Source organism: Nipponia nippon, unplaced genomic scaffold, assembly GCF_047370975.1.
Source record: "Nipponia nippon isolate SJK-2023a ecotype South Korea unplaced genomic scaffold, ASM4737097v1 scaffold_15, whole genome shotgun sequence".
Classification (NCBI taxonomy): Eukaryota; Metazoa; Chordata; class Aves; order Pelecaniformes; family Threskiornithidae; genus Nipponia; species Nipponia nippon.
In genome coordinates, this window is record NW_028262331.1 from 11,847,918 (window position 1) to 11,873,083 (window position 25,166).

The following is a 25,166-nucleotide window of genomic DNA, read 5'->3' on the forward strand; positions in this document are numbered from 1 at the left end:
CACACAGGCAGCTTTTCCCAGACAGATCAGAAACGATTGGCATGCAATAGCCAACAGTCTGCAAACATCTTGTATCAGAGCTGCGAAGAGAATTAACACACACCACCACCCCCCTGCCAACCGAAGGTAGGAGCTGCTCTCAAGGCTGAGAGGACAACAGGACAGCGCCGCAGATCGCAGCTACGCACACCTTGCCATGTAACCGCCAGGACCGCTCGGAGTCCCAGAACAGAGCTGGCTACAGCTGCTGCCCCCCGCTGCGCGCGCAGTCTGTTGCAGATGTGTACAGACGGGATTTGTGTGTTTGTTCTTAGAATCTGCCTTGTTAACGTTGTTGGAATATTGACACAACGTTCAGTTCAAAGCTGTTACTAGCAAGTGGAAATTGAAGCTTTTTATTGCATGTATTTTTTTTAATCTTAGCTTTCAGAACAAGGTATTTAACAACATTAACACTCATTTTTACATCACATGTCACATCCTCAACTGTGCTACTACTTAAGCTACAGCTGCATGTTGTCTGCTGCCCCAGAAGTCCTCAAACAAGATTTCTGGTGAAACAGACACCTAAACACACACAAAACCAGAAAATGCAAGTAGGTTTTACTAATGAGGCAGGCGTTTTGCTGCGTGCTCCTCTCCATCAGAAACAAGTCCAACTTTAGCGGACACCAATAGCATCTCTTGTCTTTGTCTAATTTGGAAGCTGTGTTACACAGAACTGGGAAACAAGTTAATGTATGCAAAGTTTGCTGAAGCGGCAAAAGCAACAGAAAGTGCTTGATCTAGTTCGAAACTGGGAAGAGAAGCTTGGCATTCCAAACAAAGGATTCCCCCAGGACTGAGAGGTGTTTGAAGATGTCCACTTCTACATCTGGCATCAACAGCTGAGATTTCTCACAGAGAAATGCAAATCAATTAAGCGAACCAAGAAATGTTTGGGGAGGAAAAGGATAATATTTGGCAGGCAAACACTAAAATGTCGAGCAGCTCTGTGGGAGTCGCGTCCCACAGACCGAACCAAAAACATAATGAGTTTATTGCATAGGTAAACACCAAGCTCACGTGCAACTTCCTCATCCCAAACATCTCCTGGACACTTGCTGCCTGGCATCCTTTCTACAACAGTAGAGTACCATACTGATAAGTCAGTGTGTAAAAACAGCTGGGGGAGGAAGGTTTAGCCAAGTATAGTGTTTCTTCAAAAGTGCATAAGTAGTAAACAACACTCCTCCGGGTTTGTATGTTTACCATTGTACCCAAAGACGCTAGCCATTTTACAGGGGCAGTTTTAGTGCTCCCAGTTTATGTTATCTGCCTGGAAGCCGAGTGGCACCACTCTCGCGATAGTACCGCGTCTCTTTTGCCGAAGCCTGTCAGCAGAGCTGCGCAAGTGTCCTCGTATAGGTGCATTTTGCAGCAGCCAAGATGGCCAGCAGGTTCTACCAGCCTGGTAAGGAAAGGAGAGGCTTCAAATGTAGATGACATCCGAGTCATGCTGCTGAACCTACAGGCAAACCAAATAGGAAAAATTAGTTCTGCCCTGAACTCCTACTTAAAACAAAGCAACTCTCTTTGGTCCAGTTCTTCCTTCACCTCCAACTCTGGAGCCTTTTGCAAGATGCCCTGCAATAGTTTTTTCTTCCTTCTTGAAACAAGCACATTTGCCTCACCCCTGCTGCTTGGATTAGGCTAGTCTTAAAAGTTGTTTCTGTTACTTGCATCAGAAAGATCTGCTTCCTAATCTGTTGCCACACTCAGCTGTGTTCCTTCTAGATCAAAGCACACAACCCTGAAGATTCAGGTCTTGAATACTAGAGCCTCTAACTGATCCTAAAAACCTTCAGTTTTGTTCATATAAACCAGCAAATACATCAAGCTTTCCTGATTCCCAATACCTTGCACAATCAGCATTGCCTAGAGAAAGCTGATTTCCTTCCCACTGTTCGAGACCACATGCCCTTCCAGTTCTTCTTGAATGCATACTAGATTCTCCATTCTAGTGGCATTTAAAAGCAGGTTGTTTTTTCATAAGACCCAGCTCATTAGTTCTTCTGACAGGGATCACATTAGAAGAGAACTGAACTGTTGGAATTCTAGGCATTTATTGGTATCTTACTCCCTGCCCCTTAAAACCAGAGGGCAGGCACAGTATGTTTTAAGCTCTCTATACCTGGGAGCACATGCTCATTTCCAAGCCTGGCTGATACAAATAAAATTTAACAAAGATCCTCCTCCTGCATACGGGCATCTCTGTTCCATTCACCAGGGTTACAGCTTTGCATTCCAGCTTAGATCATAAGTGGGCAAAACCAGGCGGCCTCAAGTTACGAACAGTCCCGAATGCTGCGCCAGTGCAGGGTCTCCAAACCCATGCAACAGCCGTGCATCGACTTGTTGTTTGAGAGGCTGTGGCAGAGCTGGACAAAACAGGTCCCTAAAGCCAGCCGTTCCTTACCTCTCTGAACTCTGAACTTTTAGTCAACATTTGGGAATTTCTTTACAAATCTGATTACCTTTATAATCTGTTTTCTAGTTCCTGTGCCCACACTGTTGGCAAGCAAGGAATGTGCTTGAAAAGATGACTTTTCCACTGGCACTGTGTGTTGAATTTTGTTGGTACAAGGCCAGCTGCTTGTAGTATTTAACAAGGAAGGAGGTAAAGGCCTTCGAAGATTTATATCCAATGAATCTCCAGTTTCGAAGGTTTTCATCCACGATGGGGTCTTTAAAAGAAAAGAACACATGGAAATTCAATGCCCTCTCTATCTCAACACTCATTAAGCCAAAAAGAACATCAGATGCATAGTCAGAAAATACAGGCCATCTTCCCTCAGTTTTTCCAAGCCTCCCTTCTCTCTCTAAAACCATTGACTTGGAGCCATTTTTGCTATCTGTGGAACAACCCGGAAGGACAGAGCCAGCCCTATTCTTGCACTGGTTCAGGAAGAGGCTGGAGTGTTTATATAAATAACAAGAAACTTATGACAAAAATCAGGGTTTAGTTCCTCACTACCTTAAAAAAAAAAAATACACCAAGACTATTCTTACTTTTAGCAACCACAAAGCACGTGATGCAAACTGCAAGGAACCACATTTAAATGTGTTATTGTTACAACAATTTCATTTGCTCCAAGACCTTAAACCCTCACTGTGATTTCATAAGCTGTAAAATAAGATGATTATGTTTTTCTTATGGTACTGGTATCCCACCCAGGAAAGACTTCTTAGATTTTGTTTTGACATTAATTTTCCTTGTCTGTGTTCACGCTTTTAATATTTTACTATCAAGGGTACTAAAGCATGTGCCTTGAACTGAAATACAGCAACCACCTTTGGCACGCCCACACGATTCTCTTTTATGGTTCATGCTGAAAAAAGCGGCAGGTGTTTATGGTACATACGTTTCCTAAGGAGCGATCCAAGGATCCCAGTACTTCATTCCAATGAGAGTAAAGCCCAGACTGTTTTTCTTCTAGTTTCAAAGCATGTATTTCAGACTTCAGTTCTTTCAGCCGATCTTCAAATTTTCTGCTCTTTTCTAAGTAGTCTAGCCTGCAGTCCACACATTGGAGACAAAAAGCTTATTGGCACGACATAGCTCAAGAGCAGGTGTGTGTGGAAGGAGGAGAGGGGAAGTTCTTTGTTTCATTTTGGTTTTTTGATAGGCAAAATGAAGTCTGGCACACGTCAGCCTGACTCCCCTGGCCCAGTGAGAGGGGGGTTCACTTCCACCCTTCAACGTTCACACACTTACTAACTTTTTACCAAGCATTTCCTTCCAGACCAAGAGGAAAAGCCTCTCCATGTATGAGATCAAAGCGATACCATACTTAAACACTAGAGGGAAACTTCTGTCCTCTAACATGGTGTTACTCCGGCAAAGCCCTTTGCCCCTGACATAATGCTCTCCAAGACAGAAGGGTTCTGGACTTGTCATAGCTTGATGCCACGAGAACACTCTTCCTCTGTGTAAATAGCTACTCTTACACAAACGTAATCCACACCAGCTCAGTAAAAGGCCTCCAGCCATACGTACAAGTAGGAGGCCATCCTGAGTTGTTAAAAGGATGAACTGTGATTCCCAGAGATTATTTTTTTTCCTTTCTGTACTTCCCATTATTAACATTCTCATTTATTTACACCATAGGAATACTGATACCTCTCTCTCTCTATCTCAAAGGATAGTCTCTTGAGGTCAATGTCCTTCAAATCCAGCTTTATGGATCCTTTGTCAAAGTTGGCATCTCTGGTGTCAGCTGGCGAGTAGTGCGGGTAATTGACCATGTGCTGAAAGAGGCAACAAGCACTGTCAGCAAGATCTCATCGTTTGGTTTTGAGTTGCTCTCCCCAGCTCCCACAAGCATGCCATGCTGAGCCATTCCATAAGTTGCCCATGGATTCTGAGACACAGATGCTCCTGCAGCCCTTCCCCTCTACCCAAGTGGCCCCAGATTAACTGCTGAAGTCCACAACCCACAGATCCAAGGGCAGAGTAGCAGCCTGGCTGCAACGTTCCTATCTATTTCAGCAGAGAATGGAAATCCATTCTCAGCAAGACTGGAGCAGAAGAGGGAGTTGGGGCACACAGCCTTAGCACTGCCTTCTTGCTGGAGACAGCTTCATCTGCTTTGCCTGAAGACACTCATGGGCAATTCACATGCCAGGACAACACAGCTGGCTCAGGACAACCACCTCCACAAAGTACTGCCTGACTGAGATGGCCGGGAGTCAGCATTAGGCACAAATGCAGGCAAGACAATCTCTGCTCACTAAGTTCCAACACCAGTCTTGTTTTTTTTACTTTTGTCTCACCTTTCTTATCATCCTGACTCACTGCCCTGAACAAATACAACTTCCTACACCATGGTTAAGCACCAGTTGGTCCTATAGGTGTTTGTCCCCCAGCTGGATACAGACGTGCCACTACTCAGCTTGATGGGGGCTACAGAAATGCAATCAACATCTGACTATCTCTGAAGATGAAGTGGGGCCCGGTCGAGCAGCAACTTACAGGATAATTAAGCCTGGTTATGTCTAAGAGTTTCTGCTTTGCTTTCCGTTCAGCCTCCCTGGCTTCATGCAGATCTTGTTTCAGATGCTCTGCTTCCTTGGCTCTGTAAGACAAATATCCTGACGTGAATGGCTGATGATTTCCAGTATAGAGCAACACAGATTTCAGAGCTATGCACCTCACGAGCTTCCAGAGAAGATCCATTACTGTAAGTGATTCCTTTACCCAAAGACACTTGTGGTATGATGGTCACATGGAGAACTAACCAGACACAGCATGACACATGCTTTCAGAGACAATCCTGCACAAACTGGATGAATTAACATGTTTTTCCTACTCCTAATTTCCATGGGCTCAGTTTGACAGACTCTCCAGGCTGTCAGAGATCCTCCCTGAGGTGGGGAGAGGTGCAACATATCTGCTCTTTGTTTTGGCAAGCTTTTTGGCAGTACCCTAAAACAAGCAGAAGGCCCTTAATAACAAGGTTAAACATCCTCTGTCCACACTGGTCTGCTCTGCATCTTCAGGCAGCACAGTGTTATGGAACATGCAAACACTTACAGAGTGATTTATATTCCACACGAGTTTACCTGGTTTGTACTCCTCAAAGATCTGAAAGGGACACAAGAGGCCATCACTTGGTGGAACAAACAAGACTCAAGAAGCCTTAGTCACTCTGAAGTGATGCTTAGGGAACAACCCCTCCCTCATGGGCTTAGCTCTGAGAAAAGCATCACACTCTCCACCCGGGCATCCCAGTAGGGACCACACAACCCCACTCAAGCAAATCTAACCTCCGGTCAGACTCCTTCACCAGCTTCACTGCTATCAGCTCTGCCTCCCGCATCTTCTGCTCCATCAGGCGTTTCTCCTCCTTGGTTTTCAGAGCCGTGATCTCCAGCCTCTGTCGCTCTTGCTCAGCTTCTGCAGCATTCTGGGCCAGCAATTTTGCTTCTTCCTCTGCAATCTGAGCTTTCTCAGCCAGCAACTCTGCTGCTTCTTGGGATCGGAGCTAAGAGGAAACAATTTTTCTTAGTTTCCCTGTCTAGCATCTACAAAGTCACCCCTGCAGACAGTCAGGAAGAGGACATCTTTCCCCAAAAGATCAATGATAAAAATACTATTCCTTAAAATAAAAACTATAGTAAACATAATTGTAGGGTCTGGTGTTCCTTCTCTGCTCCAGAATTGCCTAACTTCCTTCCTGCCTCTCTCCTCTACAAAGCAGGAGACATTTGCTTGGAGCTGGACAAAGGCATCAACCAAAAACTGAAGTTGGCCCCTTCAGCTGCCAGTGCACCGTGCCCCTTTCTCCCAGTTTCAGCTCCAAGGTTGCTTCCTTTCTTCCCTCTTTGCCTGAAGAAAGCACTGTGAACCCAATACAGGGAGCGAACGGCTCACAGCAAATGGAGGTTATGGCACATTAGAGTTTTCTCAGCATGCCTGCTCCACCGGTGGTCAGAAACTCTCCAGCCTTGTCTGAGCCATAATTCCTGGGGTCTCACAGGAGCCATAAGAAAAAAAATAAAAAATGCTTCCAAACCAAGAAAGCCCATCAAGCACAAGAACATTCAGACTAACGTGCTACTCACCAGGGCCTCGTTGGCCTGCCTGGCTTCATCTTCCAGCTGGAAAAGACGCCTTTCCAGCTCTTCTTTGACTCGCTCAGCTTCTTCTCGGAGCTGCTTCTCCCTGGCCAGCCTTTGATTCTCCATCTGGAAATAGAATGAGCAATACCACATTTGTGGGTTTGCAGCAGAATCTCCTCTGGGCCTGAGGCAGCACAGCAAATGAATCTAATGAAGAACGGATCACTCTCTAGCTGGTGGACAGATATTCACCAGAGATGCACTGCTGGAGCTGCTTGCACTTTGCAGCACTGAACTCCTCTAACAGGTAGTACTGGTTATTTCAGATAGCACTTGGATCGATCTGTTCTGTACCCCAAATCTTTGCAATCGCCTATTCAGTTTCACAAACATCACTTACATCCTCAGATGCTGCATACACACTAGAGGTGTTCCCACATTCAATCCTGCTGCCCGTTCTCACCTCCCACACACATATTGATGCAATGCATGGACAGCAAGGGCACCAGCTGGAATAATCATCACTGTTTTCAACAACAGAGGAGCAGAAATAATCTACCTTTTTTCTAGCTTTTTCTTCCCTGGCTTGTGCTTTCATTTGCTGGATCTCTATTGAGTCCACTTTTCTTCTCCTCATAAATAGGTCGTGGTTTCCAATGCACAACTGCAAAATCTGGATAGGAAAAGCAAAGCAAATGCAATTTTGATGTACTTGTGTCCCAGCCACAGGGACAGAGCGCCCCACATTGGCCTCACAGGGCAGAAGCTGACAATTCTGACCTCTGCACAAGAGCTGGAAGTTGCTTCCCTTCCAAGAAAACCAGCACCCAGGGGAGGGTCATACCCAAGTACATAATAGTTTAGAAAAGTTCATAACAGGATGAGGGGTTCCTTCTGTCCTTCATCCCCCTCTGGAATAAGAGCAGGCAATAGATCTAGGCCAAGAGTACACAAGATGTAGCTGTGGGAATAGGCACCTGTGATGGCCCCTCCACAAGCTGACTGAGAAGTGACCCAGCCCCCGTGGCTGTGTTAGGAAGCAATCAGTAATGATACAATTAGCCAGCTGATTAGGTCCCTTCCTCGTTGCTTCTCCCAGAAAAGGAGAGGCAGTAGCTGATTAAGAATCCACAGCAGCCAGATGCTGCAGTGGCTTTGCACCTTTCCATACGCTACCTACTCCCAGCATCTGGATTTCCCTTTGTGATTTGGGCCTTCTTTCACATCTCACTTTCCACCCATCATCTCCCCTTCCCAGAGAGGACAAACATATGCACCCTGACTTCCCAGCCAGAACAATCCTCAGGAAAACACATGCAGAAACTCAATGCTGCCTGGCCTCTCCATAGGTTTTACAAACCATACTTCTCACTCAGATATCAGTCAGGATTACCAGGCTGTTTTAAAGAAGGAAAGCAGGACACTTACCAATTTGTTCACTTTGAGTTGAGAGGAAAAGAACTTGAAGACTTCTGCTTTTTTGTCAAGAGGTTTAATAGTTAACTATACAGGCAAAAGAAAAAAAAAAAGAAAGGAAACAGTGAGAAGGAGGAAAACCAAAGCTGAAACTATTAATACTAATGCAAACTTTAGCCCATCTCCACTCCTCTCCAGGGAAGCAATGATTTATGCCACAAATGTGGGGAGAGTGATGCAAAAATGTTTTGCTCAAAAGAATCAGAACCAGGGCTGCTGTTACATAGGCTCCTCATCTGCTCCCGTAGCAGGCTGTCAGAAGATAAAGCCTCCCACAGACCCACCCCAGTGCCAGTTCGGATGGTGGTTTTGCATAATTAATACCACCTGTGCATCGCAAACTACGCTAAGAACACTGGAACAAGCACTGGTTATCAGGAAAACAGAACACACTACTAATCCCCAGAAGCAGTCATATTCCTAAAGTCAGGGAGATGTCAAACACCTCTCTGAACACCAATCATTGCAGGTGTAAACAAAACGTATCGAGGGCCTGAAGGACTTGTTCTTCTGACCATCAGATGACAGTCCTGGAGCTCCTGCTTTCTCCCATTTTCAGTCCTATCTCCCAAGCTGTTTCCAGAGGACAGGAAGGGCTTTCATGCTGCCAGGTCAGTACACGCTGTTTCACTTTGTATGTTGTACTTGGTTTGGCTGCATAATAAAATATGGCTCCATTCTTTAAGACCCTGTTTTCTGCGACTCAGGGGTTAGCTAGCACTCTATTCCTATAATTTATTTGCAATGCAACGTATAATTTCAGGCCACCTGAGTCACCAAGATCATAATGTCCTACAGCTCGTTACACCCTGTAGGTAACAACTGGTTGAATGTGTTGCCTTGTGAGGAGCAGGGCTGTGAATGTGTCACTGAATACAGTGGAGCTTTAATACAGGGCTGCCCAATTTCCCAACAAGAGGGAGGTACAGCAGTTTATTCACAGACCAGAGAAGTTTAATGTCATATAAGGACCGAAAACTTTTTGGAGGCAGAACTCCTGTAGGCTGCCCTGCCTGACTTAACGTATGCATATCTAACTCTGGACAGCAAATCTCATCCTCAATGTTTTTCAAAAGGCCCACAGAAAATGGAACAGGCTGTGCTGTCCTTTAGCTGACAAATTCCAGGTATTCCAGTACCGATGTAGTTTTTCTGATTATAGCCTTCCATGTAGCCACATGATTCGTAATGAGACTAAATTTCACCCACTCCCCACTGTACTTTCTACAAGTAAAAGATGGGCTCTGAAATCACAGTGAAATTGCAATGGTAGGTTGTGCTGAAGTCTGAAATCATGCACTGACGAACTGGCAGAATTCAGGCAGAAAAACACATACATCTCCCTGCATGTCTCCTCTTGCCAGTGTGCTGCAAACCTCATCTACACGGACAGCTTCTGCATATGAAAATGGCATTAAGTCTTTACAGATCATCTAATTCCTGCTGAGAGAACTGAAGAACCTAGTCACGGTGGCATTCATAAGATCTCTCTTTTTCAGATATCAACACACTTGTTTTGCAAAGGACAAGCAGCAGGGAAGGACCCAGAACAGTGGGCTCTGCAAGTTTGGAGAGCTCAGAGCAGCCTCTGGCTCCTAGGGGAACCGAGGTTATGCAGCACATCTGAAAGGCAGGTCTGTTATTTTCAGTTTTGTAACAAAGCTCCCTAGGATTTTTTTCCCCTTCTCCCCCAAATTGTTTAAACAGAGACAGCTTTCAGCCTGTTCCAAGAATCCCAGTCCACACCCATGCCCATATAAAAAGAATAATATATCAAAGCAATCATACCTCTTTCTCACTATAGGAAATGTTTCTGATAGCACTCCACTCAAATGACTTGTTTGGAGAGAACCTGTTGTTAATGCTGTAGATATGAATACCTTTGGCATCAACTCCAAGTAGGAGATCTGTATGGTTTTTATTTTGCTAAAAAACAATAGATATCAGTAAAAGCCATTTATGTTGACATTAAACAACCACAGACAAGAACCACACTTATTCTAATACATTGATTTTTATCTGTATTTTTAGAAAATTGATATTTCCACAAAATATCATGAGTGCTGTCACTGCTAGCTAATAACCCAGTCCCCAAGGTGGACTATAGCAGCTCAAACTTTTAGTTTATTTCTCCTTCTTCCTATTACGTACCCAGAGCTACTCAAGACCTTTGTCAGATTGTAAAGCATTGATCTTAACTGTTTTATTCACCTACTCATTTAGCATGCAAGTCAACCAAGTGAGGACAATGAGTACACAGCCCACCATCAGCAGAGAAAAGCAGAAGCCAGGAGTCCCAGTTCCAAACTCCCAGGAGGATTTTAAAAGGACAGTACCATCATCTACAGCAATTGCAAACTGCTAAAATAAAGCACTTACAGCAATTGGAAAATAATTGACACCATACATTTCCAAGTCCTGGGCAATTTTCAGGTAGTTCATCTCAGCTTCATCCCTAGAGAATAAGACACTGATTATACTTGGAGATCCCTTTCCAACCTTTCTTTCCTAGCTGACTCTACGGTTCCCACTGAGACAAGAAAAGGCAATCTGGTTCTTTGTACTTTCTTTAATTTTGCCATCTTACTCTCAACAATAGAAAAAGGATAATAAAAACAGCACGTCTACAGAATAAAGACAGTAAAGCTGTACCTATTTTGAATCACGCATAGTGCAATCTTTATTAAAATTCAAGTCCAGTCTTATCCTTGTGTTAGCTTTGCCACTCCATCATTATTACACCTTGGAGACCTACCCTGCCATTGTCTCCCGTGACATGAGGGTATTTCCTTCAGCAAATAGAGTTCATGGAGAAAGGAGTCCTGGACAAATTCTAAACAGAGCTTTGGGCAGAGGCCAAAGAAGGGTGAGAATCTCTCCACCCACCGTTCTTCTCCCTTCAAGGTGAGGCATCAGTAAGTCTTGAGGAAAATATTCAGTAAAAAGAGTGCTAAGATGCATCTAGAACAGCCAAAGAGAAACTGAACCAAAATATTAGGAAAGGCCTCTGGGTGCCAACGGCTCCTACTTCTTGTTTAACTGAATTTCAGGTATGCTGAAAGTGTTAGAAGTAGCTGAATGTCCACATGGACTAGCACCAAAACTCAGTCCTGGAACTATGAAGCCATGTCTTCACTGTTTTGATTCCTTGCTAAGTATGTCAACACCCTTTGAGCAATGATTTTCACAAGGTATAAAATATATCAGATTCTCTCTTTTATTCTAGGGAGAGACTGGCGTGATATGGCTCCAGCAAGGCAGCTGCCACGTAAGGCAGACACCAGCAACTCCAGGTAGGTAACGGCCTTAAATGAAAAGACTAATCTCTCAGGGCTAACTGCAAATTCACCACAGCTCAAACTTGCTGCAGGAACTTCTCTCTGCTGGCACACATGGACTCTGATGAGACAGGACTCTTAATTTAGATATGTTAGGTTGTGAAGGTCTGCAAGAGTCCTCCTCTTCTCTGTTCACTTCAAAGCAAGTCCAGTTTACAAGCACCTGGAGCCCTACACAAGACACTTTTCACCCCAGATGATTGGGGTTTTTATCCTTAGTTCTAAATTAACCTATTAACATCACAGCTTGGAAACCAGTATTTCCCTGCTCACTCTACAACAGCCAAATTTCCCTGAAGACAGCAAATAACCAGTTACTGAAATGTACAGGATTTCCAGAGAATGGAATTATTTCAATACCTGGCGATACCCCTGTGCTCAGCATACCAAGCAGTAATCTTTTCTTCCCACATCTCTGCTGTCAGCTGATACTGCCTGAGGACCTACAGAGAAAGGAAGGAGTTTGGTTTCCTCTGAAAATACAAATACATGTGCTGCCTCTCCCAAGCAACGTGAATGCAGCAATGCAGTTCACAGCTCGGTCATTTTGCCAAGTTCAGGGCAAACACAAACAGTTTTTACTGCTCTGGTTAATCCCATAGCAATATCTGTGCTGCAAAGAGGAGATTCAAAGATTTGGTTTTATACAGAATAAAGACTTACCCTTTTGGGTAAAAGTTCATCATGGGCTAGAAAGCCTGGTTCGTGAAAATTTGGGTCGTAGTCACCATACTGTCCCAAGAAAAGGAAAGATGCTTCAGTTTGAGAGATGCAGAATGCTGAAGAACTTGTTACTTGCGTAGTTTGATGTGATCACTTGAGAGAGATTTTGTTTTGGTTCTCCTACATACAAGGTAATACATAATAAACAGGCTCCCCTCATCTGGACTGTCCAGGGAAGTTACTTCTGGCCTTTGTGCTATGCACGTGGCTCCACTACAGCAACTAAGGTGGCCTATAACCTTGGACTTCAGCCCTAGCCTGCAGCTCTCAGTAACTGCAGGTATGAAGGAATTTCCCATGACTTCATACTCCTCTCTGAACTACAGGCTACATTCAGGAGTGTAAGCTCCCCTACTCCTACAGCCCACTGCACACGGGCTGCGCTGCCGCAGAGGGCCAGCCCTGCTGAGAATCTGTGTTTGCCTCCTGCCATCGGATAAGTGTGGCTCTTGGTGGCGTGAAGTGAACTATGTTCTGAGAGATACTAAAATCCATCGCGTCCTTCCACTGTGAGCTCTGGTATCAGCACCTGCTGTATCCACGGACATTTTTTAAAACAACAGGAAATAATTCTAGCTGGGAGAACGATTACGTTAAAATGTTAGGTCCAAAGAAATCCCTTAAGTTGTGAAAGTGTAGTATGTAATACCAAAATCCTCATAGTGGCATCTAATGCTTATTTTTCTAGCCACGCCTGTACCTCCCAGGATGACCTACTACTTTAATAGCAAATTTTAACACTGCTGTGTTTTACATACCACCATGTATATGTGTCAAAAAAGAAAAAAAAAATCAATTAAAAAAAGAGCACTTCTACGCACAAACCTTGGCCTGAACAGCATAAGAAGCCAGTAAAACTGTTGCTTCTGGAGAACAATAGATTTCCTCATCCAGTATTTGTTTCTTAACCTAAATCAAGAGAAAAAGGAAGAAAGTTAAAGAAGCTCAAAGTCAGGACTTATGTCAGGCTTAAAATGAAACTAGACATGCCCGGACTATCACTTGGCACCAAACATCAGCATTATGAGTTAATAACAGCAACAATAAAATGGCACTCAAACACAGGAAGCCTTTAATTAGCATTACATTTAATGAAAGAAAAAAAAAACAACCCAACTTTTGAAAGTTAAAGTATCTTAATTCTAAGTTCATAGAAATGCCAGTCAGCTATCTCCACACATTTATATAAGGAGTCCTGAAAAAGAATGTGTTATAAAACATGAATTTCATTGTCTGCACTTCATTCCTTTTAACAATTCTTCTTTTTCTTCCTGCTTTGGAAAGTTAGCCTTACAACATGTAAAACATCGAATTTAGGTTGGAAGGGACCTCTAGAGGTCATCTAGTCAAAGCAGGTCCAACTGGACCAGATTGCTCAGGGCTGTCCAGCTGACTGACACTGCCAAGGACAGAGACATACTGAAAACCGTACCAGTATGTTCTCAGGCTTTCCAGAATGAGAGAATAAAGGAGACCCCACAAAGGGGAGCTGACTAATAGAGCGCTTCATTTATTCAATCACAGGGGTCTAAGCACAACAAAAACATAGGGGCTTAAAAATAAAAGCCCAGTATAAATGGTAAAGAGCCTTTTAACATTCTTTTCCTTTTAATAATCTACGGTGCTACCAAGATCAGAGGTATAACAGTTTGTAAGATGTTGCTTGATTTTAAATCAGTTGAGTAATTTTTACTTGAAAACCTAAAGAGGGAAAAGGACATCAATCTTCACAAATCCTCCTCTCAGGTGTAATGTATTTAGCCTACTAATAAGCAGAAGACAAGAAAATTTTGCATAAGGCAGAATCTTAAACATTTCCAAAAAGAAAAATTACTCGAGATAGCACTGAGCTACCTTTACCTACAGTGCCAAAGAGTATTTGTAATGTGAACTGAAATGAACCATCAAGAAAGTTTTTCTTTTAAATTTAGTCTCTGGTGAGCACAATATATGAACCTGAGTTATAGCACAGGGAAAATTCTTTAAGCTGTTAAAATGGAAAGAATGAAAAGACTGAAAAGACTTTTCTTCCAAATTGGAAAGCTCCAGCTTTTGTACTCCACGGTGCAAATCATACGTTTCAGAATTTAGAACAACTGAAGATAAATCCCCCAGAAGCATCTGGGGGTTTTTTCTGATCAGTTCTTACAAGGACATTTTGTTATACTTCTTTATGAAGAAGCAAATTACCTGACCTTTAACCAGACAACATTTAGTTTTAGGCATTTACATTTATTCACACATTTTGCAAAAAGCTGTTATGCCACATTAATTTGTAAAGGTCTGAATAGTCAGTAGAGCTGAAATCTGTAGGCATCCAGATGTCTGTACATGTTTTTCCTATTAGCATCCAGGTGTGATCTTAAGTTCTTACAGTCAGGAAACTTTGCAAGTTCAAATTTGTTTCAGTCTTGTTTTTCTACTTTGGAATGAGAAGAATTTGCTAATTGCATATCTGCTAGTCAAGGCAGGTTCAAGGAGAGAAAGAAAAAGTGAAAAAAATCAGGATTAAAAGACTAGGAAGAAAGTTCTGCCCCTCTCATTCCTTTCCAAAATTAGCTTAAGAAACAAATTGCCAAGTGGTTAAGGGTTCTGGATGAAGTTCTAGTTAGTATATTAACCCTCAGAACAGCAGCGTTTTCCCAGTACTTCATTAACACATCCTCCTCAGGGAACAAGTGTATTTACTGTGTTTATTTACAGATGCAGACTGAATTTATTCCATAAACCCCATCTACTTGCACAGACACATACTGCTGAAAGCTACCAGAATAAAGCAACACCCCAGGAGGCTGTAACTTGCAGAGGACTCGAGAGCAACTCAGGAGAGAAGCTGGATGTCACAGACATTGGAGCAAACAGCTGACCAACAAGTGACCATCCAAAACTCAATGCTTACGTACCTATTGCTACAGCTACAGCCTGTTGCTGCAGCTATGGAGCCATGGCATGGCTTTTCCTGGTTGATACATCTTTATTTTGATAACGAAGCATTGTACTCCAAGAATTTGCTCCTTTTTAATGGAGCTAAGAGAACCCTAACAATTTCTGGGACAAAAGAAAACCAAACGGCAAATAAGAAAGCTGTCTCTGCAAAGCTACTAGCATCAATGCATGTGTGGGGTTAACTTTTACTTTTACTGGCTTCCATCTCATGGAAATTTGGAAATTTGTAAGAACCACCACGGTGTACGGACCAAGCTGTGTTCACACAGCCAACAACTCTGCTCTTGAGCACACTACTGCTGTCCTGCAGCCCCTCAGTAGCTGCTCCTATGGCAGAGCTGAAATGGGTTCCGTTATCTGCAATGAAGACTTGTCAGGGCTGGAGATTTATTCTGCTAGCATGAGTAGCAGGCACCCAGTTCGGTGGGGTAGGGAAGACAACTCAAACTGGCTAATCTGACTGGCAGAAGTCAGTGTGTGCAAGTCTGGACACTTCAGAAGAACACCAACACCATACCAAGGGAACAGCACTTCTCATCCAGGGCCTATCAGACAACGCAATGACGCCTCCAGGCTTTATCTTTGAAAGGATCACACATTGTGGTGAATCTTCCGAGAGTCGCAGCTGTGTATGCTGCTCCACTCCTTTTGAAGCTTGCTAGATGAACAAACCCATATTTCAGAATGGCTATCAAATTCTATGATTTTTTTTCCCTACAATCCAAAAATGAGGATTTCCGAAGGACAGGTTAGGGAGTTCTTGTTTTCTAGTGATTGTGCCTTCTACAGTCATACGCAACAAGATCTCCCACTAACCACCTGGTCTATTTTTAGGAACTCGCATGCTTTAGTTTCAGGATAGGCTGTAGTCACAGGGCCTGTTCCATCTGCAGCTGATACAGGTGAAAAAGCTTATTGTCCCCTGCTGCTTATCACCATTCCTTCCCTCTTCTCCACCTTCACAACTGCCACCATAATTGCTTGCGTAGTTACTCCCACACGCAGTGCATACATCTAATAACAGGTCTCTTCTAATTCTGCTAATTTTGAAAGAACTAGATTAGGGAATGGTTACACAAGAGGTTATACCAGCAGGTCTAAGACAACAATGACAAGGAGCTGTTGAGCCTCTCCATCCAACTTAGCTGCAGCCAGAGCAGAACAGATGACGCAGTCCTCAAGATAACTTCTGAAGCTGATAAAAATGATGGCTTCATTTTATCCTTCTCAGCACTGACCAGTTAGGGCAAAAGCCTCACAGTTCTTCAAGTTCTCTCTGGATTTTTTTTTTTTAAACACATACTATAGGAGCAGAACAAGTCTGGAATATCCAGATGTGGAATTATCACCCAAACTGCTAGGTGTAAAAGTCATTTTACATGAAACTACAGGTCTCAGCAATTTAACTCCCATTCCCAGCACAAACAGTAAGAGAAGCCATCAAGAGAACAAACACCTGCAGCAGGCAAACAACATTCAGCTTACCAGTACACAAAACCACAGCAGTAAGGAGAGATGTTTGTATTTCATAAAAATGAGATCTTTACAGACACTGATAGAGCTGAAGCCAGCAGAATCATTCTGAGACCAACAGCTGCCAACAAGATCAAAGGCAATACAAAAGGACTGGGGTAAATACAGAAGGAATTCATGGTTAAAAACTGTTCCTGACCTGAAGGAAGAATAAATGCTGGGTAATTTCCTGTAGTAGTTCCTCTTCTACCTTCTCTGGGTAGAATTTAGCCAAAAAATGAAAGCTAATGGGATCTTCTTTGGGGATTTCTTGATCTAAAACCTGTTTAAAGATAAAATAAAATCAGCAGCAAAAATAGCACATAAGTGTCTCAAAATAATATTCCAGAGAAAAATCAGAAAGCAGCCAATAATCCACTTAAAGCAGCCTTTCCATATTTTAGAAGGAAGGGCAATGCTGAGCTTTAATCTAATAGCAATCAGTGCCTATAGTGGTGATTGGTATGCGATACGTCAAGCCACGTGTGATAGAAGCAATCAGACCAAATAACACCATGAACTTCAGTCTTAAAAAAATGATACCATCTAAAATTGGTATCTAAGTTGTCATGTAACACATTCCTTTAGCTCCTGTGCTAAAAAAAGTAAATCTTTTTATAAGTAGAAAATGGCCATGCTGTTTTTGTTTCCTATACCTTTTTGTCCATCTTTAACCAGGTGCACATTCCTTTTATTGTGTACTGCAAGCCAAAAAACCAAGTCTCCCTTAAACCGAGTGCTCGGCACACCAGATCAAACAAGTCCTTTCCCTTCCACTTCATCTAAAAGAAAAAGAAAATTAAGAAAAACAGGTATGTCGTGAACGAATTTGCTACATTTTAGTCAAGCAAACCAGGCTACCATTTGCCTTTCTCCCATGACCTCTTCTTTCACCTTTCGCTTTTACATGAAATATGCCTACTGCTGTCTACAGCGAAGGTGCAGTAGTTACAGTGCTCCACCTCCTCCTCCTCTCCTCCAGAGAAACATTCGCAGAGCAGCTGTAGTCATGTAACCACAGCATCATGCGCTTCATGAGCACAGGGAACAAGGACTGTAATATTGATTTCCTAGGACACGACAAGGCTTTATTAATATTTGTAAAAATCTTATTCGATAGTTTATACAAATTGGAGAGACAGAGAAGGCCAGGGGAAATGAACAGAGTGTCAGGGCACAGTGTAGAAACGCCAAACAATCAAAGCAAATCCATCCTTCACATACCTCAGCTATTTCAGTGGCACCAAGCCAAGCCTTTATGCTACACTGATTTAAACGAACAGGAGCCTGTCCTCTAGCGTAATTTACCAGCCTGGCTCCATAGAGAACAGAAACTTTGATTAAAGGTCCCGAAATTCACAAACATCCAACATCTCATTTTGTCACTGAAGAGGCAGCACATCTGTTTCTTCTGTTTGGCTACATGTTAAAAAGATTATTTTGTTTAATTGCATGGGTCAGCCACTAAACGCTTCATGGCAAACAAAAAACAACTTTGGGGCAATATTTGGATGGAAAGCAGGAAATCATCCCAGCAAAAGAGCAATATTTGGGGAGAAGGGAGAGAGAGCAAAGGAATACATCAAGCTGGATTTGATCACAAGGACTCTGATCTCTAAATCAAATTTTCCAAATCCTTTATTTTCACAACTCTGCCTACAAGTATTCTAGATCAGTAAGTCACAGAAGTGCAGTGCTTGTGAATAATCTATTCTGTCTCTGAGGGACCCAGTGAAATACGAAATGCCCCACAAGTCAGTCAAGTCCCTCATTGGAATTGCCAGTCCCATTCGACCTCGGTTTTCTAACTCCTCAAAATAACTGTATGTCTTCCTTCGCTTTTGCTGGATGATTAGGAATTAATCAGGCACAGTTCTATCTCCTCGATAGTGCAGCCCAATTAATTTAGCAATTGATCACTTGCTGTATTTGTTTTCTTCTATATTTTTCTGCAGTCAAGATTTCTCTATCCAATTTACTAGATAGCCATAACTAATAGAAGAAAAGCTAGCTTTTTCATTTGATCATTTTTCTTTTCTGCCCAGAGATGTAACCCAGCCATCGTAGCTAAAGAAATAAACTGGAGTTTACAAGTGGCAAATCACATTTGAAGAGAATGTCCTAGATCAACTGAGCACAAAAGTACCATTTTATAAATTATTTTATAAGCAACATCTTAGGAACAGCTCTGACCAGACTTCTTTATCTGAGCCAACAGTGTCTTAAAGAGCCATGTCACTTACAAAAAAAGAATTTTGCGGAGAAGTAGGTATACTTACAACCAAGGCCTGCATCACGTGCTGGAATGCTTATTAAGAAAGCAGGCCTACTGCTAATTTAGCAGGGTCACAGTCAAATGGATTTCATGGAAACAGCTTTAAATTCTGAATAGTCAGAGTTGTTTAACAGAAGAATGCATCTGAGCAGAAGTAATCCATTGCTTACAAAAATAACAGATCAGTTTTAAGACCATCCACGCACTGATAATCTGAACTTTTCAAATTTATGTCTTGCTGATATGAAGGTCAGTCTCCATCTTTCTAGCATTCTGCTCAGGACTCTTACCTCACAGCTGAACTCCATTTCAGCATCCACTGTTATAATTTTGACTTTAAAAGTCTTCGGTTGTTTCTTCTTCAGGCCTCGGATGGACATATTTTTTAGTTTACGAGGATAGCCACACCTGCAATCAAACATGCATTGTTTAGGGCCAGAAATTCAGTAACGGTTTCTTGGCTAGATTCCAAAGTAGGATGAGTCCAAACTTGCAGAATAAAGTCACCTTTAAATATGCATTTTTGTGTGCAAGACTGTAAGAAAGGATGTGGAAACAAAACATTTAGTTTGTTCCTTAAAAACCAATTGCTCCAAAATGTCATTCCTGTCTGTCCTCTCAGACTTTGGCAAACACTGGGTTCCTACAGTACTAGAAAGAACTTCGTTCAACCTTACATTGCAAGATCCCAGGGCCTGCCTCTCACTACAGCTGAGGACACCTAGAGAACCTCCACTCCAGCCCTCGTGCTCCATACATTCACCCACGTCCATGCAATGCAGCAGTCTCTTGCAACAAAACTCTGCAATGGATGAGGGTTTACAGTTTCATAAAAGTAATACCCTACTTTTGAATAATGCCAACAGAAATGTTACGTTCCTCATCCCTTTTACGTATCCAAGCAAGATTCCCTTTCTCAGGAAAGGTCTCTGCGGTATATACCAACACCAAACGCATCAGTGGAGTCTCCACTTGTAAAACACAGTAGAGAGCTACATCATGCAGCAAAACCTGAGGATATCAAATCCAACTCAATTCTTTTGCATCAGTTATGGCTCCTTGAGCAACTAACCTATTGAGTTTCTTTACAAAATTACATCTTAACTCCCTGAAATGATACAAATGCCAAGAATATATGCAGTGAAACTAAGCAGAATTTACCCTGTTCTCTTGGGCATACTAACGCACAATGATGAAAGCTATTTAGAACACAAATTTTTCCAGTGGAGTTCTTGTGAAGTGAAATGAATTTGATTTTGCAGAAGCCTACAGAAATCTTCTGTTCTAAATGCAATTTACTGCATGCCATCAAGAAAAGTGGTGAGAGACAGCCATGAAATCAGCCTGTAAAGTTTGCTTCTTGTTTTCACTTTATAAAATTAACTGCTCAGACTTGGACAACCTAGTTAGTATCTGTGAACTATATAGGTCAAGAAGAGACTGAGGCATTCTTGGTTTCCTACAATATAAGACTATTACAGCGTGGCAGACTTCCAGTCTCTCCTTAAGGAACTCCAAAATAAAGTTATAGTTTAAACTGAGAGGTTCCATTTGTCTGTACCTTCCAGGATTTTATAAAATATCTTGTCCCCTTCTTTGCTTCTGCTGAGCTCTCAATTGACTTGCAAATGTACTGATTATTTTCCACTTACTTTGTATGTGCCCCCATCCAAAATTTCAAGTAGCTAAATAGGAGGTAAAATGTATATGGATGTTTTTTCTTTTCAAATTGTAGGGAAGCTGAGGCAGAGAACAGCTTGCTTAGTTACCAAATCATACGGACATCAGCAGCAGTGTTGAGAACAAGTACTAGAGACAACTCAGAGTGGGGAAGAAGAGCTCAGGAGGAAACTCATCTTTCTGACACCATTGAGACTAGTTGAGGAGTCCTCTCCCTCCAGCTGGCTCTGGTGAAGCTTCTGCTGAAGTCTTGTTCGGTTGGGGGCAACACACTTCAGGGAAGATAATGGGCTAACTGGAGAGAATCCAAAGGAGAGATCCAAGGGCTATAGAAAATAATCTGTGGTAAAATCAAAGTACTGGTTAGTACAGGGAAGGGACAAGTGTGGTGAGACATTATAATGTCTGCTCGTCATGACCACAATGGTTAGGACAAGGAATAATGGGCTTAATTAAATTGCAGACAGGTTGCACACTGAGGAAAACTCACTAACAATAATATTGACATCATATTGAATAATATTGACAAGGAGAGCATCACATGAAGGTCTCCAAAACACCAGTAATTATTCCAGTAGTTTTTTGATCTCTAATCTGCAACCTGCAACACAGCTAACAGCAAAATTATATTTTAACCTGCTACATTCCAAAGGTCTTTCCTGTCCAGTTTTCTTCAAAACCAGAGATTTACTGTAAATAATTGTACCACTGGATACAGCAGTTAAAGCATGAGAATTGCTAACTACTATACAATACTGGAAACAACCCCTTCTTCTATTAGCTCTAGAAGAAACATCAATGGCTGAAGACAAAGGAGAAAAAAGCTTCATAATTCATTTTTAATATGTAATTTGAAATGGCCAATTGAATTAAACAGGAACTTGGAGTCAGGGCCAGTACAGAACATTCTCAAAGAGTTTCATATGGAAAACGCTGAACAGATAAAATTGAACGACTGCAGAAGAATGTACTAATTTTCTGAAAATATGACAAAAACACCAGAGCCCTTCATTTTGACTTTGAAGTTCTTTCTTTTTTCTTGTATAACCTGGTTGAAATGACAATATAATTTGTTCAACATTTCCAATAGCATTTTTTTTTCCTTTCCAGAATTTTTATTCCATGGAAAAGTACATTCTGACTCACAGTGAAAGACATTTTTGAATATCAAATTTTCCCAAGAAATGTAAACTGCATTTTAATCAATAGCACCAGTAAAGAAATAGAAAAGGTTTTCACACTGAATAGCTTAAATGAATGTCAGATACTGACAACATAAGCAAAAGCACTTAACAGTCAAGTTTTTAGAAAAATAACTTTTTCAAGTAAGAGAAATCTTGCCGAATAAGACAATCTGGGTTTGCAATCTTTTGTTTCAATGCAAAAGCAATCCACTCTCTAGATCCCTGCTAACGACAACATTTAACTGTGAATCATGTGCAACGTGTTTCAAGATAGAGTTTCTGTCACTGCGCTCCAGTGATTTATTTCTGCAGTTGCCACGGGGATCGAAGCTCAAGACCCAGAAACAGCGAAATGTGATAGATCAGAGCACGTCATAACCTTACCAAATAACACATTAATCCGAAATAGGGCGGGGTGACAAAAGATTCCTGTCCAGCCAGAATCTGGGCACAGATAGTTCAGAAGCTGCAAATGTCCACAGCTTCTCCTGCAGCTTATGAAAACCAACAGAAAGATAACAAAAAACTTTGCCTGAACAGAAGTGCAGTGATGAGGAATATAATTTGCAGGAACTAAACGGTCACGACGCTGCCTTTTAGCACGTTCATGTCCAAGATGAAAGAACTGATGTTCACCAGCTCTGACTGGATTCTAGTCCAGACATGGTTTAGTGGTGGACTTGGCAGTGCTGGGTTAACAGTTTGACTCGATGATCTTAAAGGTCTTTTCCAACCTGAATGATTCTGTGATAGTCTTCTCCCTTCTTGACAATGAGAAACTAGCGCCTCAGCAAAACATGGGGGTGCAAGGGAAACTGGGAACAGCAGGCAATAGCAAGAAGAACTGGCAAGGCGACTCTTGCAAGGACTGATGCTTATCTACATCACAGCGCTAGCTGGGCAGTTGTGTTACACCACCATGCTGCACACTTTATTGAAATGGGAAATAACCCACGCATCAGATACCACTTACTTACAGTGTTAACTGAAAAGTACAAAGAGAATGAAAATGAAATCAGCATTCCCCCCCAAAAAAGCTCAATGAATCCACCAGAATTCAGTACATTAGAAACAGACACAGAGAAATACCTCAACAAACAAGCTGTAATTAACCTTCCCAAGAGTGACAATACAGCTTACTTTCACCTTAGCATTTCCAGGGTGAATGGATGGTTCGCAGGGCTCTTCACAGGATATAAAGATTCCCCTTCACATGGCACTTGCTCTCAGTGACAACTGTGCACCAGCTATTACCATCCAATCACACTTTGGTCAGCCACCCTCAAGTGAAAAAGCTGTTTTCACACACACACAAAAAGCCAGCAGCACTTTTTAAGGCGAGACCTCCTTAGTCTCAGCTGCAGACAGGCTAGGAATTAATGGCAATTGTGAGACCCCTCTTATACCCCCAAAAGCAGTCTGCCCTTAAGGATCAGCACATGCACAGGGGCAGCAACTGTACCATCCGCCAGCAAAGTCCTTACACGAGCTGGAAATACAGAACCCTCGGGAGTGCAGTGTGGTTTAAAGAAACAAGGTTTGGGAAGTACTTTAAGAGCCACCAAGAGAAGATGCTCAAAGCACCAACTGCAAAAGTACATTAACATAGATACTAATACAATTTGAAAGTCTCCTGTCATCGCTGAAATGTTTACTACAACTCTCAATCGCAAACTCCCCTGACTCATTATGTTTCTCCTGGTTCCTGAATTTCTATACTAAAGCTCAGAAATTAATGCAAACAATTTGAATGCAGACAATACAGGAAAGCACTGTGGGCTTTTTACAGTTGTTGACTCACGCTCCTGCCTGTGCTCCCTGCCCTGCCCAAGTAACAACTGAAGCAAAGAATTCACTGTTTTAAAATGGGTCAGGAATATAAAGGCTTTTCTTACCTCTCAAAAGAAGTTATCTAAAGTCACCAGTTGGAATCAAGACTTACCTCACAGATCATTTTCTGAATGAAGACAAGAAGAAAAAAAATCTTTTTAATCCAAAATTCCATATTTTTCAGCAGACATCAATAGCCAGCCCTCTCAAGTTCTGCCACTGAAAATAAAATCCAAGAACAACTTTTGTACTTGATCCCCTTTCCTTTGTTTCCTATGAACTGCAGCATGTTAGCGCCCTCTGAAAAATCAAAGAATTGCTTTCCCAGGTGATATGAAAGGCTCTTAACCATTTCCTGCCTGTGCCAGCAAGACTCCTCCCAACTCCTCTGCACTGTAATTCAAGCAGTAAGGCACTACAATAAGAGAAGCCCGTGAATCTTGACTTGGATATCTGTAAGAACCGATAATGAGCTTCCAAATAACTCCTTTGACAGTATTTGATCAAACTAGTTCAACAGTGTCTCCAGCCATACAGAGAATAGCCTGTTCTCACCATACCCAGCCACCTTAAAAAGGGAAGCTGCAGAGTCTTGTCCTGTTAAGTAAATACAATTCCCTACCTGCCCTCTTCCTGTGGCGACAGATGATGGGACAACAATGCCTAAAGAGAACAAGCCTGAAACGTGCACAGCAGCCAAAATACTTGCCAGCAGAAAAAGATAAATGAACATATTTAAATAAAAAGGGGATGGCCTCAGCCTGAAGTCACAGAGACCACAAGCTCCATGAGCTGCCAGGAGCACATCACCTCAAAGGCCATAGCAAAGACAGGACTTTTTTTTGCCATTATTCAGCTTCTAAGGTTTTGGGGGTTTTTTAACTCTCCATTTTAGATACAGATTTACAGAAACTGAATTTCTACCAGGGTATGGATAAGCAAGAACAGGCCAGCTCTCACTTCATGCATGTTAACAATTATTCCAGATTTACATGGAAAACCTTCAAGATTTGGCTCATTTACATAACTTAGCAGCAGGTGGAAGAGCACAAAACCGCTTCCTGTGCCAACAGACCTCAGTGCCACACAGCCACAAGAAGAGACGGTGCTGACAGTCGCTTCGTCCACTGAAATTCAGTGTAAAATGGCACCTCAACTCCACACCTCACCTCCTCCCAGCTCCTCCAGACCGAGGCCTGCTGCAGACTGTGTCCAGCCTCACAGCACAGCACATTGCTCTGAATGTGGCACCCAGATCAGTTATTTATACCAAAAATCAGGCTGGATTCAGCTATATGAGCCCACAGGGCCCAGAGGTAGGGCAGGCCTCCCAACAGACCACAACCCCCTGAGGAAGCAGGGCCCATGCCCAGCACCCACTCCCCAGTCTCCCCTGGCTGCAGGCCCAGGCAGGGCCCCCTACCCCCCTCAACCTGAGAGAGGAAGAAAAACCTCATTTCCATCAGCTTTATCCTTCTAGTGTGTACTGAGGCACCCTGAGGGGCAGCACATATGCCACGCGCCAGCCCGCCAGCCCCTCAGCCGCCTCTGAGAGGGCTGGGGTGGCGGCCTGCGCCTTTAAATCCCCCTCAGAAGGCT

At 42.6% G+C, this 25,166-nt stretch overlaps 1 protein-coding gene across 5 annotated transcripts; it reads right to left on the minus strand.

Annotated features, from left to right (window-relative positions):
• Positions 1-379: 379 nt before the first annotated feature.
• LOC104016158 (merlin) lies at positions 380-25,096 on the minus strand. Of its 5 annotated transcripts, none has more exons than XM_087751878.1 (20): positions 25,020-25,096; positions 23,680-23,786; positions 20,526-20,893; positions 19,164-19,281; positions 17,255-17,380; positions 16,759-16,881; positions 12,966-13,049; positions 12,081-12,149; positions 11,778-11,860; positions 10,459-10,534; positions 9,868-10,005; positions 8,032-8,106; positions 7,163-7,276; positions 6,607-6,729; positions 5,809-6,026; positions 5,015-5,117; positions 4,163-4,290; positions 3,405-3,555; positions 2,517-2,726; positions 380-1,507 (listed from the first exon to the last, which is right to left on the minus strand). In XM_087751878.1, exons 3-20 carry the CDS (start codon positions 20,540-20,542, stop codon positions 1,472-1,474), a joined length of 1,992 nt encoding a protein of 663 aa, XP_087608004.1. In that variant the 5' UTR covers positions 20,543-20,893; positions 23,680-23,786; positions 25,020-25,096; the 3' UTR covers positions 380-1,471. The 5 variants fall into 5 exon arrangements, with proteins under 5 accessions (XP_087608004.1, XP_087608005.1, XP_087608007.1 ...); XM_087751879.1 differs by having other exon boundaries at positions 25,001-25,076; XM_087751881.1 differs by having other exon boundaries at positions 20,643-20,893; positions 23,680-25,083.
• Positions 25,097-25,166: the final 70 nt, after the last annotated feature.